The 1,252-nt window shown below is 35.0% G+C and overlaps 1 protein-coding gene across 1 annotated transcript in view; it reads right to left on the minus strand.

Annotated features, from left to right (window-relative positions):
* Positions 1–1,252, minus strand: part of ZNF546 (zinc finger protein 546) — a 25,136-nt gene that overhangs the window by 4,456 nt on the left and 19,428 nt on the right. Inside the window, exons 6-7 of the mRNA XM_023537908.1 lie at positions 150–164; positions 15–28 (exon numbers count right to left, since the gene is read on the minus strand). Of these exons, the coding sequence (XP_023393676.1) occupies positions 15–28; positions 150–164 (29 nt within the window). The remainder of the gene's footprint in view (positions 1–14; positions 29–149; positions 165–1,252) is intronic.

Raw genomic sequence — 1,252 nt, forward strand, 5'->3', positions numbered from 1 at the left:
AGCTAGCAGAAAGCAAAAGATAAAATGGCTATAAGCAGACCTCATATTTCAATAATCACCCTAAATGTAAATGGATTGAACTCACCAATAGAAAGGCGCAGAGTTGCAGACTGGATCAAAAAACAAATCCCAACTATATGCTGCCTCCAAGAGACACATCTCAGCTCCAAAGACAAATAGAGACTCAAAGTGAAAGGTGAGAAAATGACATTTCAAGCAAATGGCATTCAGAGAAAAGCAGGAGTAGTGGTACTAATATCAGACAAATAGACTTCGAAATAAAAAAGGTAAAGTAAGATACTGAGGAACACTTCATAATGATAAAGGGAATCACTTTATCTTCTTAACATCTTAATAACACTTCTTAATATCTATGTTCCCAATCAGGGAGCCCTGAAATATGTAAAGCAATTACCGACAGAACTAAAGGGAGAAACAGACCAATACACTATCATAGTAGGGGACCTAAATACCCCCCTGTCGGATATGGACAGATCATCCAAACAGAAAATCAATAAGGAAATAACATCCTTAAATGACACATTAGACAAACTGGACATAATTGACATTTACAGAGCCTTTCATCCCAAAACAGCTGCTTATACATTCTTCTCTAGTGTACATGGAACATTCTTAAGAATCGACCACATACTGGGACACAGAGATAGCCCCAACAAATATGAGAGGGTTGAAATCATACCAACCATATTCTCGGATCCTAATGCTTTGAAGCTAGAGATCAACTGCAAAAAGAAATCAGGAAGAACCACAAACACATGGAGATTAAATTACATGCTACTGAAGAATAACTGAGTCAGAGAAGAGATAAAAAGAGATCAAGAGATACATAGAAACGAATGATAATGATAGTGCAATATATCAAAACTATCGGGACACAACAAAAGTGGTCATAAGAGGAAAGTTCATATAATCACAGGCCTATCTCCAAAAATAAGAACGAGCCCAAATAAACAACGTAACGCTTCATCTTTAAAAACTAGAAAAGGAAGAACAAAAGAAGCCTAAAATCAACAGAAGGAAAGAATCAAAATTAAAGCAAAATTAAATAAAATTGAGAACAACAACAACAAAAAAATAGAAAAAATATGCAACAAAAAGCTGATTCTTTGAGAAGGTTAATAAAATTGACAAACCCATGGCTAGACTCACTAAAGAAAAAAGAGAAAGGACACAAATAAACAAAATCAGAGATGAAAGAGGAGAAATTACGACAGACACTGCAGAAATACAA

Source organism: Pteropus vampyrus, unplaced genomic scaffold, assembly GCF_000151845.1.
Source record: "Pteropus vampyrus isolate Shadow unplaced genomic scaffold, Pvam_2.0 Scaffold203, whole genome shotgun sequence".
NCBI lineage: Eukaryota > Metazoa > Chordata > Mammalia > Chiroptera > Pteropodidae > Pteropus > Pteropus vampyrus.